The sequence below is a fragment of the Callospermophilus lateralis genome, chromosome 8 (genome assembly GCF_048772815.1).
Source record: "Callospermophilus lateralis isolate mCalLat2 chromosome 8, mCalLat2.hap1, whole genome shotgun sequence".
NCBI lineage: Eukaryota > Metazoa > Chordata > Mammalia > Rodentia > Sciuridae > Callospermophilus > Callospermophilus lateralis.
The window spans coordinates 59,871,283-59,887,095 of record NC_135312.1 but is presented as its reverse complement, the minus strand read 5'-3'; the positions used below and the strand labels follow the sequence as shown (position 1 = coordinate 59,887,095).

General features: G+C 39.9%; 1 protein-coding gene across 1 annotated transcript in view; it reads right to left on the bottom strand.

The window, feature by feature from the left end:
* Fras1 (Fraser extracellular matrix complex subunit 1) overlaps nt 1–15,813 on the bottom strand; it is a 424,900-nt gene that overhangs the window by 45,377 nt on the left and 363,710 nt on the right. The window contains exons 54-59 of the mRNA XM_076864881.2: nt 14,249–14,417; nt 11,968–12,214; nt 10,438–10,782; nt 9,065–9,225; nt 8,471–8,618; nt 2,031–2,236 (exon numbers count right to left, since the gene is read on the bottom strand). Coding sequence (XP_076720996.2) covers nt 2,031–2,236; nt 8,471–8,618; nt 9,065–9,225; nt 10,438–10,782; nt 11,968–12,214; nt 14,249–14,417 — 1,276 coding nt within the window. The remainder of the gene's footprint in view (nt 1–2,030; nt 2,237–8,470; nt 8,619–9,064; nt 9,226–10,437; nt 10,783–11,967; nt 12,215–14,248; nt 14,418–15,813) is intronic.

The window sequence follows — 15,813 nt, the reverse complement described above, 5'->3', positions numbered from 1 at the left end:
CAAGAATCAACAAATGGGACTTACTTAAACTAAAAAGTTTTTTCACAGCAAGAGAAACAATAAGAGAAGTAAATAGGGAGCCTACATCATGGGAACAAATATTTACTCCTCACACATCAGATAGAGCCCTAATATCCAGAATATACAAAGAACTCAAAAAATTAGACAATAAGATAACAAATAACCCAATCAACAAATGGGCCAAGGACCTGAACAGAAACTTCTCAGAGGAGGACATACAATCAATCAACAAGTACATGAAAAAATGCTCACCATCTCTAGCAGTCAGAGAAATGCAAATCAAAACCACCCTAAGATACCATCTCACTCCAGTAAGATTGGCAGCCATTATGAAATCAAACAACAACAAGTGCTGGCGAGGATGTGGGGAAAAGGGTTCTCTTGTACATTGCTGGTGGGGCTGCAAATTGGTGTGGCCAATTTGGAAAGCAGTATGGAGATTCCTGGGAAAGCTGGGAATGGAACCACCATTTGACCCAGCTATTGCCCTTCTGGGACTATTCCCTGAAGACCTTAAAAGAGCGTATTACAGGGATACTGCCACATCGATGTTCATAGCAGCACAATTTACAATAGCTAGATTGTGGAACCAACCCAGATACCCTTCAATGGATGAATGGATTAAAAAAATGTGGCATCTATACACCATGGAGTATTACGCAGCACTAAAAAATGACAAAATCTTGGAATTTGCAGGGAAATGGATGGCACTAGAGCAGATTATGCTTAGTGAAGCTAGCCAATCCCTAAAAAACAAATACCAAATGTCATCTTTGATATAATGAGAGCAACTAAGAATAAAGCAGGGAGGAAGAGCAGGAAGAAAAGATTAACATTAAACAGAGACATGAGGTGGGAGGGAAAGGGAGATAAAAGGAGAATTGCATGGAAACGGAGGGAGACCCTCATTGTTATACTAAATTACATATAAGAGGTTGTAAGTGGAATGGGAAAATAAACAAGGTGAGAAATGAATTACAGTAGAAGGGGTAGAGAGAGAAGATGGGAGGGGAGGGGAGGGGGGATAGTAGAGGATAGGAAAGGTAGCAGAATACAACAGTTACTATTATGGTATTATGTAAAAATGTGGATGTGTAACCCATGTGATTCTGCAATCTGTACTTGGGGTAAAAAAGGGAGTTCATAACTCACTTGAAGCTAATGTATGCTAATGTATGAAATATGATATGTCAAGAGCTTTGTAGGGTTTTGAACAACCAATTAAAAAAAATTAAAAAAAAAAATAAATAAAACTCATGCATGCTAAATAAGAAGCATTTTTAATAGAACAAATAAAATCAGAGATACAGATTAAACATAAAAGTTTGATGGGTGGAGAAGAGAATGTGGCTGGAAATGGAAGTAAAATGAAATGAATAAACAAACTAAAAATAAAAAAGGTGCCGACTAATGAGGATAGTGTGCCTTGACCCAAGAGGTACAGCTGACCCAGTCATCTGAAACTGAGATTCAAAAGGGGGAAAATGGATTCTCATTCAATATAAACCTTTGACATACACTGTGGTCGAATCCTTTTATTCTGATGCAGCTGCGTTTAGCGACGAGATTTTCCAGAGTTCCCATGACCACATGCATGACTCTTTGGGTACATTATCAAGAGAATACTGCACTGACTCAAATCTGCTCAACATTTCTCTACTCAGTCCGTGTTAGGATGCATATTATTTTGGGAGAAAGACCCAGATATCAGAGAACTATTTCTTAGTCCTTAAGTAACATCAGTGGAAAGTGTTACATTTGATGGAACTAAGTTTCCAAAACATTGCACATTATTGAAATTTCCCAATTCAAACAGTGATATATGTATTTGTTTGCAAGTGGGAGACAAAGAAGATAGTCAAATGGAATACATGACATTATTTAAAATATTATTAATTTGTAAGGAAATTCTAAAAAAATGCTCCAAGTTCATTTAATTTAACTACCTTTGGACAAACAAAGGTGATAAGAAGAGAGTGCTGTCTTTAAGCCACCACAGTTCCACTTACCTTCTCCCCTTTCAGAAATGTAATCCGTGAAGAGTCTGCATTTCTTCTCTCCCCAAAGTCCTCCATGACCTGAGCTGAATGGCCCTGAGTGTAGCATCTCACTGATGATTCATAGCTCAGGTCTCCGCTCCGAATGATAGGAACATGCAGGACACCATCTTTCTCCTTCACTAGGAGCAAATCCTTAGCAAACTGCATGCTTGGCACTGGGTGAGCAGGTGGAGAGACAGAGGCATTGTTAGTGGGAGGCACAGTGATGCAGTGGCCATGACACAGCTTGCAAACGGCCAACACAGGCCGACAAGTCATAGGTGCTAAGTGGATTTCACGCATGGCTGTGCTCTCAGGCAAGGAAACTACTTCAACTTTGAATATGATTCCTATGAAACAGAAGAAATCAACTTTTCACCTGTCTTTGCTCAGCTTCAGCTTTTGAGATGGTGGTCACCATCTCAAATGCAGGCAGGTGAAAAAATGAAACAGGTGCAAAAAACAAAACAAAACAAACCTGTGACAGTGACTTGGGTACTCAACACTTCACTTTAGAGCTACAATAAGTAAAACAGCAGGGCTAGTCTGATGGGCAAATGGCCACTTACATTCTCATACTGAGGCCAGGTGACAAAAGGGAAGAGTGGACACTGACAAAGAGAGAAAGGCAGGTTCTGTTTAAAGGCCTCCAGTTGCCAGATCTTAGTTTCAAATGAAGCCAGAGATCTGGGTGTTCTTCTGAATTTTTTTTTTTTTTTTACCTAACCTAAAAATAACAACAAATAAAATGGTAAAAATTAATTTCCATATAAGCCAAAACTATTGGGAGCAAACAAAACATATACACAGTCTGAATTTGGCTCCTAGTCTGTGACAGGTACTATAGTTTTATCTTTAATAAGTCATGTCTCATTGGCTTTTAGGGAGGCACCATAGCCAAACTATAGTTAAAAACAAGGATTTGGGGGTAATTAGGCCTGATTATCCATTCCAGACCTACTACTTATTAACTGTACAGGGCATAGGACAAATTATTTAGACTTTCTGAGCCTCGGAGCTTTTTTTTTAATTGAAAAATATTGATATCTATCTTATAGAATTGAGAAGGTATTGAAAATACTCCCTCAATTAGAAAATATGTGCATGATAGTCAATACAGTATTGAGTATTGAAAAAACTCTCTCAATTAGAAAATATATGCATGAGAGTCAATACATTATCTAGCTCATGGAAGCACTCAAATTTGGGTAGAAATTGATATATTATGATTTAGATTTGTCCCCTAACTTCAGGCTTTTCAACATGAAGAATCATTTTTTTTCCTCTTTACTTCCTAGTGTGAGGCTCTGCATTAAGACATTTCCCCAAGCTCAATATTTTGTTGACTACTGGTTATTAATTTCTTTACTAACAATCCAGAGGGTCCTATGTCAAAGTCTCCTAAGGTGAATTAATCTTCAAGGCTGTAGGAAAGCCAACCTAAAGCTGTTACCACCTATTTCCTGGCTGCTTTCTGGATGTGTCTTGCCAAACCAGAAAGGAAGAAGCAGGAAGGGTTGCTGTAGGCAGCTCCCAGCTCTGAGAGTCCAGGGGCAGAACACTGTTTGCCTCCGACCTTCCCTTGCTCAGAACTATGGGCTTTGGCAAAAACAAAACCATCCCATCATCTGAACCAAGCCTACTAGCTATCAAATATTACTTAACAAAAGACAGATGAAAAGACACCTAAAGAGAATTAATAGCTTTGGCATTAAGCCCTATACATTAACCAGTGAGGACTGTGTCATCCAGACGAAGGCCTGTACTGTTAAAAGGTAGGTAGCAATGACATCACTAGCTTTGGAGGACCTAAAGGAGGCTTGTTGCCAGGGAAAAAGCAAAACAATCAGGGAAGCTTTTTTGTTCCTGGCAGACATCTCCAGCTCTAGATTGGTTTTTCCTGCTTGCCTGGCACGCCTCAAGTCAGATGAGAAAGTTAAGTGCTAAAGTGGTAATGTGGTAATGTTTAGGGTTTGTCAGGTATTTATCAACCCCCAATTCATCCTGAGCTTTAGAAGACTCCTCTTTAACAAGATACTCACTCTCATTTCTCTCCCTGTGTGTGTGGAGAGAGAGAGAGAGAGAGAGAGAGAGAGAGAGAGAGAGAGAGACAGAGACTGGGAATGGACACTTCTCAGCAGGAGACTGACAAGAGACAATATACAGAAACAAGGTGATTGTAGGAACAGATTTCTGCATGATAAATGTGTGTGTTAAGGGCTTTCACATATATGTGAATGTCATCTCAACAACCCCATAAAGCAATATAGTCCCCAGGAAGGAGTAGCATTGGCCCTGGGAGTTAGTTCCCCAGATTGCAGAACCCCTCTCTTTCCACACTAATGGGGTACATAAATATAAAACAGAGATTTTTCCCCCTGAAGTTTCATGGGCTTACATTGGGAATAAGGCACGTATTATCAGCACTTCTCTCCATATAGTAATTGTACCTGGCCATCGTAGTTATCTTTTTATTTGTGTAAGTCTGCTATCCAGAAAGAGATTGTGAAACTCTGCCCTCTATTACTCTGTAGCCCATACAATGTTGAGCACCAGTCTTAGGCATAGAGAATGTTCTATGAACATCTTACCCTGCTAATCTTCTTAGTAACTGACAAAGTGAATATAAACACCAATGCCTGGAATGTGATGGCCTCTTTACAGGCAATGGTTAAGCTGGAGATTTAGGGGAAATCTGGCCTCTGGTTCCTTGAAGTTAATGAGAAGGTATGACTCAGTTGCATAGGCAGGAGAATACTGCCGTAGTGGCTATATGGCCTTTTTTGTCTGGCTCAGTCAGTGTTACTCATGCCTAATTCTAGGTAGCAGAGCAGAAGAGGTAGGTGAGAAACAGGAAAACATTCTGAGATGAGCTACTTCGATGATTTAGGTTCTGAAAGCAGCCTAGTGGGAAATGATAAAAGGCGCTAAGATTACATCAGAAGGCTGAAAGATGGCTTGTAAGACTCTTGAGCGATGTCAAGCATTGCTGTCTAGATGGCAGTGGCCAGCTAAAGTTGCAATATAAAAAGCTAGCAAAGGAGGGGGGATAGGAAACCAGAAGAGAGGCATGGATGGCATGAACCAGAGTTCTAACTCTGGCTCTCATCACTTCCTCTCCATACGATCATGCACAAATAATTCAGCCTCAGTGTAACCAGCTGAGGGGCAGAGATGTAAGATCTTTCCACCCTAGATTGGCCCAGAAAATGGACTCAATGAAAGTCAGTTATTACTAGGAAGAAAAGTAACCAATAGAAGTAAGCACTGAATATTACAATAGGTTACTGAAATAGGTTTGGGGATTTCTTTCCTCAGGATAAGTCGTTGACTGGAAATAGATGGTTGTAGCCTTTCTGAAAGATGGGAAATATTTTGTTTCACATATGTATTCCCTAAGTCTACAACCTCAACACCTATCAATAAAATAATGAGAAAAAATAACTAGAATCTTCTGTGTTGATCAGAGTAGAGTGAGGATTGCATGTATTACTGGAATTTCACTGGTTAGTGGCATAAATTATAGATGTGCCAGGAATAAATACGTAAAATAACATCTATGATGTGCCATGGGCTATAGGAAAAATTTTTGCATATTTGGTCTAATTTAATCCTTACATCAATCTTATAAGGTAAGTATCTTTATTATTTATAGATGAACAAAATGTGGATTAGTAACCTTAAGCCTCTGGCCTAAGGCTAAGGATGTACTAGGGCTGAGATTTATTTTAGAGCTTCTAACTTGGCATTCATTTTCCACTTCATCAGAGGAAAATTAACTAATCTTTTATACAAAAAAACCCTAAGAAGTCATTTCAACAATAAGAAGAAGAACTGATTTTCTTTCTTTCTTATTTTTTCTTTCCCTAAGGAAAGAAATATCCCATGGCTTGCTTCTACCACTACACCAACTAGAACCATGCTGCATAATGCATAGAAAATGAACTTGGAGTCAAAGACGTCAGAACACGCGCTGGTTCCTACTAGGCAATGGGTGACTGTTTACTGCCCTTATTCTCAGTTTCCTTAACTACCAACTAGAAACAAAAGGAAAGCCATGATTTCAAACAAATGGGATACATTTAACAGCTCACTCTATAAACTATGAATAACATTTGAATTGTAGAGCTGGTATAATCTCGTCCATGGTGAAAAGTTACCATTTTGTGAGTCACAAACATAAATGTAAAGTTTAAAGTAATAAAACTTCTGAAAGAAAACACCAGAGAAAATCTTTTTAACCTTGGGCTGGGCAAAGATTTCTCAGATACAAGACTAAAAGTATGATCTCTGAAAGAAAAATCAATCAAGGGCGGCCACTTCAAAATGACACACTTTTGTTCTCTGAAGGACATTGTTAAAAAGAAGAAAGAGATAAGAAGCAGACTGGGATAAAATATTTACAAGACACAAATCTTTGTCCAGAATGTACCACAATACAATAATAGAAGGGAATGGCAAAAAAATGGGCAAAATATTTGAAAAATATTTCACAAAAAAGATATATGGATGGCAAAAGTACATGAAGAATCTGTATCATTAGTCATTAGGGAAAACACTTCAAGCCTCAGAATATCATTGCATACCTACTAGAATAATTTTTAAAAAACACAAAACTCTGACAATCCCAAACATGCACTTACTGTATGATCCAGCAACCTCAGATAGATGAATAACTATATTCATACAAAAATCTATATGCAAATGTTTATAGCCACTCTAGTTATAATTGCCAAAACCTTAAGACAATCCAAATGTTACTCAATAGGTCAATGGATAAACAAACTGTGGTATATCCATACAATGGAAAACTACTCAATGATAAATGGAATTATTTGTATATGCAACAATATGGATAACCCTCAAATGGGTTTCTCTAGTTGGAAGAAATCAGACAAAAAAATGGTACATATTACATGATTCCATTTACATGACATTCTAGAAAAGGCAAGACTTAGGAGCAGAAAACAAATGAGTGGTTGTCAGATCTTGGGTTTGGGCAGAAATTGACCACAATGGGGCATGGGAGAATTTTCCAGGGTATTGGAACTGTTCAACATCTTTGTTATGGTGGTGAGCACATCACTGTATGCATTTTTCAAAATAGAACTGTATAATAAAAAGGGAAAAGTTCATTTATGTGAATAAACACTTCAATACTTCAATAAACCAGGATATAAAATAAGACAGCATCATTTTGGATGCATAGGGTGTGTATGCATACACACACATATGTGTGTCTGTGTGGATAGTACACAACACATACACATATATGCATATATACATAAATGTATGTTCTTCCCCAAAGGATAAACATACAGAAAACTGAGTAAAGTGGTTGTTTCCAGTGAAGGAACCTCAGGGATTGGGAGATGGCAAAGTAGAAGAAAGATTTAATTTTAATAGTATATCTTTTTAGCATTTACATATTTACTACTAGACACACGATATAAATTATTTAAAAATGAATAAAAACATTAGAGATACCCTGCTGGGTTGCCTGTTCCTTTTGGGGAGATTTTTCAGTCACTAAGAGTTTAATCATGGACTTTACGGTCCACCATGGGGGCTGCTGATGAGAGTCCTCTTGCTTTAGGTGGAAAGTCTGACTCAAATCTTCTCTATTTACGTCTAGAATCCACACAATGTATTCTAAAGGTCTAACTATTCTAATCTCCATCATTTCTCCTGAGAAGCCACTTCCCTTTCCTCCTCATCCTCAGTTACTTGGGTTACATCTTCAGCAGTAACTGATGGCTTCGTTCATATACCTGCCTCTCTTTATTCCTGCATATCATCTTCAATACTGCCAGTATAAGTTTCCTAAAACAAAAAATCACATCAATGACTGATGACAAGCATCTGCTGGTCTGTTTGGCTGGAAGAGAACACCTTTTAAGGTTTGACTACAACCTGTCTCCCCATTTCATCTCTCTATTCATCTGCTGCCATGCTCAAAGCAAAAGGGAGTATTCCACTGTTTCCCAAATATGCATCTATGTTTTATATGTTGTATATACTATGACTCTACATTTGTGATAGGATTTCTTTTATCATGATTCCTATCACACTTGACGACTTGGCTTACTATCACCTCTCTGTGAAATCTCCTACAATCACCCCAAGCTTAATTACTGTTTGGTTCCCTCTGCTCCTGCAGTAATGAATTTACAGCAACACTGAGTCATTTATCATAATATATTCTAATTTTTCTGGTTTAGGGTCTGACATTGAACTTCTTGAGTACACAGCCCAATGCTTATACATATCTTTATGCCTGCCAGAGTATCAGCACACCATGTATTTTTTGAATGAAAATATGAATGAGATACAATGTCATATACATGGAAGTTAAGGAAAAAAATAGAAATATATTTTGAAACCACCAGCTGGCATCCCCAATCTCTTACCGTCTTGGAATGTGTCATTAATTGCAATGACAGCCTGGAAGGGTTTGGTCAGTTCAGCCCCTTGTGCTGAGCTCAGAAAAATCACAAATGTCTCCAGTCCTTCAATTACCGGATACTGGGTATCATCCAAGATAGTCAAGGTGCAGAACTGGAGGAGAAATCAAAGTAGACTTTACAACAGGCTCAACACTCGACTCTCTGCCTTTGGGACACTAGGGAAGAGGTGGCAACTCATTTTTTTCTTGTGGTCTTAAAGCAAGGTGTTTTTTTCTTTTTTTTAAATCCACAGAATGATAATCTCTTTATTACAGTCTTTGGAATTTGTTTCTAGATACTTACATCAAACAGGTGCAATTTCTATCCTAAATCTATACTGTAGGATATTTGTTGCTCAACAGGCCACTTTGAGAGGTTTTAGAAGATCCTCTCATAATTTGTTCTCTTGTTTGTATGCTATGGTTTTATAGAAAGTGAAGGTCATAACATTGCAAGGGGAACTGAGGGTCCTCCAGAGGGCTTGGAAAGTAGACAGACCACACCAACAGTGTCATTCAGACTTATGAGTCTGTGGAGTCTTCAGTGTTGCAGACTCACCTGTTCAGTGACACCTGGCCCAAATTCCACCTTCCTAGAGCTGGGGACGTAGTCAACTCCCGGAGTGGCAGAAGCTGGGTCAGAGGGCCGTGTTGCACACCAGACAGATGTGAGAGTAGAAAGGTCAGTACCGTGGCGGATAACTGGAATCTTCACCGTGCCTGATTAACAGAGATTTCAATGGTCAACCTTGAGCCAAAAAAATCAGTGGAGTTTCTAGAACACTGTTCTCTTTCACTGCAACAGTGACAACTTTATCCAACTCAGCTTATCTACATCAACTTTGGTGGTGGTCCTATGCCCCCTTGGAGGAGGGCCGAGAGGTGACATTGCCCCCTTTTCCCCTGACATCATGATCAAGGGGAGTTCTAGAGGAGGACCACATGGAGGTGGTGCTGGAGAGACAGCTCTCTGGGGAGTATTCTTAACAATGTACTGGAGAGAAGTGCCCATTGTAAACCATCTCAAGGCTATTTAGGGAGAAGAAACTCAGAGACTGGGTCCTCAGCTAGAAAATAGTCAACAACCAGCATGGGGCCCAGAGCTGGATATTCCTAACTGAATGTTTTAACTGGGTTGACTTTCCTATTTTATCCAAGTGGTGCACACATCATTACTCAAACCATATGTGCTTATTGCTTATTTCAGGAGTGAATCTTATCTTCTGGCCACTGTGACATCATAATTTGTAGTAACTTAAAGTTGTTTGGTTACTTTCACAACCAAAGTCAGAGAAAGGCTGACATGAAAACCCTATCAATTGCCATATTTTTATAGTCAATTTTCTGTGAGGTGACATGTAGTCATGGCATTGCGAGAAGCATCAGCCAGGGCAATCTCAAACTCCTCCTCCTCTTCATACTCGCTGTTATAATAAGCATATACGGAAGGGAGATAGTGCAGTCAAAAGAACAGGGTTCTACTCCAGCTCTGCCACTGTATTAGCTGTTTAATCCTTGGTCATTTATTTAACCTCTCTGGGCCTCCATTTGCTCTTCTATGTAATGTTTTCTCTTCCAGTGAGAATGCATGAAATACCCATGGCATGCTACCTGACATTCAGTCCATGCTCAAAAATAGTAGTTTCTAATACTCCTCAGAATCCCTTAAAAGAGGTGAATGGCCTTAATGTGGCTCAGATCAATTGATACTCAGCACATCCACCATCCCCTCTGTCAGCAGCATGCAGGGGACTTCAAGACCATTGGGAACCCATAAGAAGGAAGGAGCCTGCGCTCTGAAACACCACATGGGAGAAATTTGCCCACCCATTGCTTTGGGCAGATACATAAGTGCAAAAGTTCCTTTGTGTGAAGACACTGAAACTTTGTAGTTAGTTTGGGTGAGGGGACCTCAGAGAGGGTCTCCATTACCTGCATCCTCACTGACAGTGAAAGCTGTGTTGCCCAGGGAGACCGTGGAGGCATCATTGGGACCACTAATGAGCACCCTGGCTGTTGCCACCCTTCCGATGCGGGCATTGTGAGAAGCATCAGCCAGGGCAATCTCAAACTCCTCTTCCTCTTCATACTCGCTGTCATCAATAAGCATGACGTCACAGGTGGACATGGTGACACCAGGCCCGAATATCACTCGACTCTCAGCAGACATCCCTCTAGACTTAAAATCAGAGCCTGATTCTAGAGCATAGAGACTACTTCCCATAGCAGACTTAGGGACCGTGTAGCAAATTGCAGATACGATGCTGCTTGAATCACCTGCAATTCAAATGGCAAGAAAACGAACACAATTGAAAAAGCACTTCTCAAATTTTAGAATCTCTGGTCCATTAATGAGCTTGGTTCCCTCTGACACATTCAGCCTCTATCAAGAAACCTTCCAGAGTTACAGTTTCTCTTAAGCCTGTAGTATAAACCGCTTGAGGATTTAATATACCCCAGATACTTGCCCAAATAACTCAAAATGGATTTCCTATTCTGTGAATTTTGTGCTCTGTTAATTCACAAGTCTGATTGCCCACCATCTAAGACCACAGCGGGTGAAAAGATAAGAGACATATTTGGTACTTTAAGTAGCAAAGTAATTGTGTCCTGAAGGTAGTGCTGTGAGCACAGTTCACTGCCTTTCTGAATAAACTTCTGCACTTTAATTCCCTCAGAGAAAGAAGCTTGTTTTAAAAAAAGAAAGACAAAGCCAAATAAAACTTGCCTCTCAATGGCTTTACTTATTAGTGTTGCATTATCCCTTGGTGATAGCCTGTTCTCGGCCTGACTTGGTGGCCTAGAGCAATCAATGGGGCTTGCCGGTTTTCCAAGAGGTATTAGCAAGGTTCTGTGCCATCTACAGTATTTGTTACACTAATACCCAGTCAGCAGATTCAATAATGAAATCTGACATCATCATTTACAGTCACGGGGATTCCATTCCATTTGTGATTTAAAGTCTCAATCACAAATCCATACATCTTTGTTTTGATTTTTTTGACCTCGAGATTTGTCTTTTGCTTCTCACACATAGTTTATTTCTCATCTGAGCTCTATATATGATACTCATGTAGGGAAATCTTTAAGTACATTTTCTGTCTTGTAAGAACTAAGGTTCTTAACTTCCTTCCTTAACCAAGGTTACTAAATATTTTACAGATTGGGTGATTGATTAAGAATCCTGTGTTCATAAATAATTTGCAAGGTTAAATATAACCAGTCTTCTAGTCTGATTTAAGAATAAATGGAGCTCTAAGTACTTGAATTAAGAAGAGAGGCCTTCTGATAGAACTCAGTAAGGGTGGAATCATTATTAGTGCTGTCTGGGGATGCAGTGGGTCAATACATGCAAAATACACACACGTGAGTTAATATGACACCCAAGTACTTGGCACATAAGAGGCACTCGGGGATCGCTAGCCATTATTGTAGCTCCTCGTCACCTTTGGCACAACAGACCTTTTCTTTCAATAGGTGCAAATAAAAACCCAGCACTTTCGTTGACCCGGTAGGTCTTCTTATCAAACTCCAACGTGGGTTCGTCCTCAGTGTCACTGATGGTGACCTTCGCCTGGGTGAACTCCCCTAAGAGGGCATATGCCGGCAGGCTGAGCTCCACGTGGAAACTCTCAACACCCTCGAACACGTCATCATCATTGATGACAATGGTGCAGGACTTGGTATCTTCTCGCTCATCAAACTGTACCTGTCACAAAGAAAACAACAGGAGCCTAGCCTCAGCATCCCTTGCTCTGGTCCCCAGGAGTATCCTTAGCAAAGAGCTCTCAAGTCCAGTAGGTCAAGAACTGACTTGAACAGCAGGATCTCTAACCCCTCTCCTTGCAGCACACCTGGGGCACTCAGCCACCTGGTCCCATTCTTCTCCTGGACCTTTGGGCTGATTAATTGTAGGAGGCCTGAAGGGCAGAGCCGCCTCCTACCATTTGGTGACTGAAGAAACCCAGTTAATAATTACTCATATCCTGTTTTCTTAACTCACTTGGGATAGCAATAGCCATTATTTGATTACTTAGTTCTCCTCTTCTTTTGAGGCAAGTTTAACAATAAAGACCTCTGACCTTGGAGTATGAGGTTCTAGGCTCAGCTTCTGATTCTGTTATTTCCAAGCTGGGTAAAGTTATAAGACTTTATGAACATCAGATTCTTCATCAGGTAAATAACAATAATAATTTTCCCATTTTACATATTTATTGGAGGATCAAGAATAATTTAAAGCACTGAACAAATATATTATCATTACTGTGACCATATTACTCAGATAATTAAATTTGACATAGAATCTCACTGCACTAATAATAGAGTTTAATTCATAGAAAGTTATTTAAACGAGCCCAACTAATTTCAACTTTATATTTAACTAAATTTTTTGCCATTAAAATGGGCTAGAACTATATCATGAATAAATTAAGCCTGATATGAAACAGAGAAATTATTTTATATGCATACAATTGTAAACTTATGGGAATTTTTCTGGTTTTACCTTGTTGAAAAAGAGAAAGAGGAAGGAAGGAAAGAAGGAAAGAAAGAAGGGAGGGAGGGAGGGAGGGGAAGAGAAGGTAAGGGAAAGGAAAGGAGGAAAGATAAATCCTTCAAATGAAACCTGACATATGAACTTGCCCAGAAGTGAAAGGGCGGGAGCTATACTTTGTGCAAACTACAAGTATTAAAAAATAGTTAAATATTCATAAACATCTAGGGCCATGAATATCTGAAAAACAGAATTTTAGTCAAACACAGAATTATTAGCATCTATCTACTTGATTAATCAAATTAAGTTTTTACTAAGCTCCATATTTCAAATCACCCCCAAGAAAATGAAAATGAAACACTCAATAGATCTCTATTTAAGATCTAGAAACCATTCACAGTCCTTTGTCTTTTCTTGGGGGGAAAATAAAAACTACGAGAACATGCTGTCTTAGCCTTTTTCTAAAAAATCCTTTAGCTTATCTGTTCTTTTCTAATTCTTCATTTAAATTGAACATAAGAGGGCTCAGCTTAGTCCAGCTGATTTCCGATCTCAATTAAAGGTTCCAGTCCACTTTCTCTTACAGAGATTTGTGTTGCCATAGAATACTGAAATTACTTTCAAAATACATTGAATAAGCATTAAATGCCAAGCATAAAGGAAGACAAATACAGGGCCCTTTGCCCTAAAGGAATGGACTATTTTCCTTTCTCTTCCTCCTCCTCCTCCTCCTCCTCCTCCTCCTCCTCTTCCTCTCTCTCTCTCTCTCTCTCTCTCTCTCTCTCTCTCATTCCCAAGGCTTCGCTCATGCTAAGCACACACTGTATCCTGAGTTACATCCCCAGTCTCCTCACTGCTCCCTCTTCTCGCTCATTGCCACCTTGGTGCTAAGGACCACAGGCACATAGATGACTTGCAAATTTCTCTCTCTACCTCAGACTCCTTCCCTCAGTCCCCACCCTTCTATTCATCCATCTACCTGTTGTTTCTAAGGCAACTCGTACTTAACATGTCCAAGGCAAAGTCACAGCACCACACCTGTCAAACTGGCTCCTCTTTTATGTAAGAGGCATCACTATCCATCTCTCCCTTCTGCCCCACTATCTAATCCACTGCTAAATCCTATCAATTCTTACTAATTTTTCAAATCCATTCACTTCTCTCCAACTTTCGAACTGAAGCCCAAGATCCCATCATCTTGGACCTTGATGGATCAGGTAAATTCAGGGATCAGGTCTGCAGCCCACCTACCTGGCCAGCATACTCCACGTAGTCCTGCTGTCCAGGCTGGGAGCTGACCCTGGAGCTGGAGCTGGCTGTGCCTTGCTCAGTGCGACACAGGACAATGGCATACTGGTTCAGGTTCCCCGTCCTCTGCACAGTGACGCTGACAGACCCTGCCTTCTCACTGACATTGTAGCTAGGAACACACAAAAAGGCAGTCTCTGAAAATCAGCCCCGTTGCTGTGAAGAGATCACTTGCTCAATGCCTGGCTCATCTGGTTATTGGTGTTAGGCAAAGAGGCAGTTTTGTGCCTTCAAGAAGCCCCATGGGAACTGAGGAACCTTTGTTTACTTGGAACATACACGGTGCCAAATGAACCAGGACTCTAAGGATGTAGACCTTTGCCGATTTTGAAAAAGAGCTGAGTCAGATATTTACAGGATGGACAATACATAGGAGCCATGAACTTCAGACATCAGGATATGGAGAAATTACATCTTTTCCTCCTGGAGGAGAGTAATCAGAATAGGCCAGTGGGTTTTTAGGGAAGGTGTGCAGAAGGCTAGTAAAGGCTTAGCCAAGGTGGAAACAGACTCAACCAGATCAGAGAAATGCATAAGGAAGCCAGGACAGTACCAAAGGTGAAAGCCTGAGACCCGAGCCTAGGGGACAAAGGCGTTGAGACAAATGAAGTTTTATGTCAATGAGGAAGAGATGGCATGAATTTAGTATACTCCTAGGGATCGGAATTGCTTTCCCAAGTTGGAGGCTAACGAAGGTCATTTGCCATTAACTCATAAGAGTCTAGGTGTGTAAAGGCCACAGGAGAGTCGGGAGTGAGTTGGGCATTGTTTTAAATCACCCAGGATAGCCACTGGATCTTGGTTTGAGTCTTGCTGCTGTGAGGGTTTTAGGCAAAATGCCTCTGCCATTGTCAACTCCAAGACCCTCTCTATTACTCAGTCCATCAAACCTTAGAGGGTTAGACAAAAAGGGATGAGTCCGACTGAATTTATGTAACTTTGAAGGAGATACAACCAAAAGGCAAATAATAGCAAAACATTACATTTTAAAGTTGATTCTAACTGTTTCATAATTCTCCAAGTGTGTCTAAAAGTAGAAGAGCCTTTGTCTGGTACCAGGAAAGCAAGTTTATACCTGAGTTCCAATTTGAACATGACTTGTCACGAAATTGACTTCTTAGGGTAGCGAGTTTCTGTATGTAAGTTTAAAGAATTATTTGGCCCAGAAAAAATAATAACACTAGTTATAATTTAACCTATGAAGACAGCTCCATGTGTGTCTTCCACCTTCACCTATCAGTGTCTCTCTGTTTGCCTCTCCAGATCTCCTGCAGGTGAGGAAAACACCTTCAGGAGTGGACCACATTACGCTGTGATTTTGATATACAGTTCTGTAGAAATCAAAGGAGCTAGGGGTGAATACAAGTGTGAGAACACAGAGAATACAGACAGAAGGTGAGGATCTTGTTGATGTTGGCCAGGATTATTCTCCAAACTTGATTGTCTTTTTAAAATTTCCTATCAGTTCTACTGGATTGTTTTAAAAAACTTGAAGACAGAAGTAAAAA